We start from the raw sequence: 3,394 nt of genomic DNA, 5'->3' as shown, positions 1-3,394 counted from the left end.
CATATTTATCTTCCTCTTACATAATTGTCATTTTCAATAATAATATATATAACCTAGTAAGTGTTCGACAAAAAGATGTGATGTAAGAGGAGGATAATAGTGAAAATTTAAAAATATTGAATATAAATCAAGTTAAGGATTAAAGTTTAACAATGTTATAATGAATATATTAAACAAAACGACATATTATTATGAGTTTGAGTATCTAAGCTTATATACCCTTAAAGGTATATTCACTTTTCCCATATATATATATATATATATATATATATATATATATATATATATATATATATATATATATATATATATATATATATATATATATATATATATATATATATATATATATATATATATATATATATATATATATATATATATATATATATATATATATTCCACCCACCAAATATATACGAAATCAAAAACCAAAAATAAAAATATGTCAACAATAACTAACCAATCACAACTCAATATGAAAAAAAATGCATTCGGCGAGATGAATTTCAACATTCAAAGTCAACTCGTTTGAAACAAGGTACCCTTGCAGTATTGTCTTTGAAAAACATAAACCAAATGATCACGCAATTCACGACAATTAGTCAAATTCACACACTGCGCATCGTTTATATACCAGTGCTTCTTCCATATTCATCTTACACCTGCAAACCCATTACCTAATTCCCACTTTTTCAGTGGTGCACCCGAGCCAGAACCATGTCCGATCGACATGACGACGACGATTCACCCTTTTGGCCTCGTGGGAACTCAACCAATGTTAATAGTAGGATCTTGCTCATTGCTATTATATCCTTATCTTTTGTTGTGGTCGTCGTAACCATGTTGCATGTATACGCAAGGTACATACTCCGCCGCCAAGCCCGCCAACGAGCCGCTTTCCGAGGTATCGGAATCGTGGCTCATATCCAGTCCGAAGAGCCACCGAAAAGAGGTCTTGAACCCACTGTTATCTCTTCCCTCCCTATACTCATGTATAAGGACATCGATCACAATCCGGACCATTCAAGTGTGAGCCCTGAATGCGCTGTTTGTTTAAGCACGTTCGAGGGTGGCCAGATGATTAGGGTTTTACCAAACTGTAATCACCATTTTCATGCTGACTGCATTGATAAATGGTTAAGCTCAAGGTCCAGTTGTCCCATTTGTCGTCATGAAGTGGAGCCAGGTGCCTCCATTAATCCCTTACCTCGCGAGCCTAGTACTAGGCTAGGGGTAGCTTCTGCTCCACCTTTAGAACGTATCGGTTCTGTAGTAATTCCTCTTGAAGGGACATCAGATCAAATGGTATCAACCTCGGAAAAAGTCAATGGAGCGAATTCGAGATTGAGTTCTTTTCGAAGGATGCTTAGTATGGACAGGTCTTCACGGCGTGCTAATTCATGTACACAAGGAGAAAATGAAGATCTCGAAAGACAGTAAATGGATCGATATTACAGCATATATTGTACGTAAGCAATACTGTTTGTTTTTGTTCATATTTGTATGGATTCATTGAATCTTTGTGTTAATACTACGATATATTACTCCGGCACCTGTGGCCGGAAAACATAAACGTGGAGAAGTTTTGTTTAAAATATTATTTAAGATTACTTTGCGACATAGAGTCGTAGACTTTTATGTGGTTTGATTTGGTAAAACATATAGGGGCGGCAGGTACACGCCACCCATGTGAACCATTGACCTTAATCATCGTCTATAGAATTAGCTTATTCTTTTAAGTTTTAAGTTCGCAGAAAATTTAGGAATTCCAAGTTAGTCCTTCTAATTTTTTCAAAGGACAAACCAACTCAGATGTGATTGCAAATTTCACCACAAATTAAAAAAACTGCAATAAAGTTTTTACATATTGGTCTTATAATCGATTTAGTTTTTATATCCTTTTCTAATGAATTAAGTCCCAAAACCGGTAATCTTATTCAATTTAACCATTTTATCAAGTAACTAGATCATCTAACTTTCAAAAATTACATTTTTCGCCTAAATTTCAAAATATATTACAAATTTGTTCCAAAATTTACATTTTGGCTCAAATTTTAAATTTTATTACCAATTTGGTCTCAAATTTACCCTTTTAACTCAAATTTTAGAATTTTGTTATGAATTCATCCTAACTTTAGTTTTTTAACAACTTTTTTTTTTCTTAATATTTGGTTTCAAATATTTTTTTTCTTTATAAAATCATATTTATATAAAAAACATATTTTTTATATAAAGACATTTTTTTAAAGAACTTTTTTTTATACGAAATACTTATTTAAAAAATATTTATTTAGTAAGTACATAAATATATACACATCCGTTTGTATATAAAAATGTATACAGGCATGTATTTTATAAAATAAAATATATACAAACACCTATTATATATATATATATATATATATATATATATATATATATATATATATATATATATATATATATATATATATATATATATATATATATATATAAACATATTTTATAATAAATGCATTTTTATTCAAACATGTTTACATATAAAGTGTATACAAAAACATATTATATAAAAAATTATTTAAAAACTTTTTTTTTATAAAAGAAATATATACAAACACAATTTGATAAAAAAAATACAGATACATCTATTTGCGTGCATATATATATATATATATATATATATATATATATATATATATATATATATATATACCATCAAATTGAGTATGATTGTATGTGTGATACCATCTACTATACCAGGAATATCAATGAATCCAATTATCATAATTGCTCAGGATACACTTTTTTAGTTTTTAGAGTCTATTTCTTAGTTCAAGATCCCGTTTACAAACTGGAATCAAAGAATAAGTAGATCTATTTTGCCCAAAAATGGTAATGGGCTTGGGTTCTGAACTTATAATCTATAATCTGATGAGTGAGTCAATTCTATGATTATAAGTTCATTTCATATTGGACCAGACCAGAATAGGTTATATAGATTCTCATTGTGAAAAGGTATATATATATATATATATATATATATATATATATATATATATATATATATATATATATACGTTTACTATGAAATATGTGTTTGTATAGAAAAAAAGTTTTTATATAAAAAATTTAAGATTTTTTATGTGAAAATATGTTTTTTTGTGTAATTATAATTTTATAAAAAGAAAACATATTCGAAACAAAATTTTGACTATGATGGAACTATGATATATAAATCAGGTCCATTTTACCCTAATCCCTAATGATTATAGCAAATCAAATAAGGATCATGATATAGTTATAAAGACTTGTGTATATGTGACAATTTTGAACATTTAAACTATAAGTAAAAACATAATTAAGTTGCTAACACCATAAACACCTTTATTAGACCAAGTTAGGCCATTAACCT

At 28.0% G+C, this 3,394-nt stretch overlaps 1 protein-coding gene across 1 annotated transcript; it reads left to right on the top strand.

The window, feature by feature from the left end:
* The first annotated feature begins 643 nt into the window (after positions 1-643).
* Positions 644-1,643, top strand: LOC111911318 (E3 ubiquitin-protein ligase ATL41). Its single transcript, XM_023907110.3, has one exon. The coding sequence runs from the start codon at positions 721-723 to the stop codon at positions 1,441-1,443; it is 723 nt and encodes a 240-aa protein (XP_023762878.1). The 5' UTR covers positions 644-720; the 3' UTR covers positions 1,444-1,643.
* The last annotated feature ends 1,751 nt before the right edge of the window (positions 1,644-3,394 follow it).

Source organism: Lactuca sativa, chromosome 8 (genome assembly GCF_002870075.4).
Source record: "Lactuca sativa cultivar Salinas chromosome 8, Lsat_Salinas_v11, whole genome shotgun sequence".
Lineage (NCBI taxonomy): Eukaryota > Viridiplantae > Streptophyta > Magnoliopsida > Asterales > Asteraceae > Lactuca > Lactuca sativa.
This window is presented reverse-complemented; position numbering and strand designations above follow the sequence as displayed.

Coding starts and splice junctions, on each gene's coding strand:
- LOC111911318 (XM_023907110.3), top strand. CDS start 721: ATGTCCGATCGACATGACGACGACGATTCACCCTTTTGGCCTCGTGGG.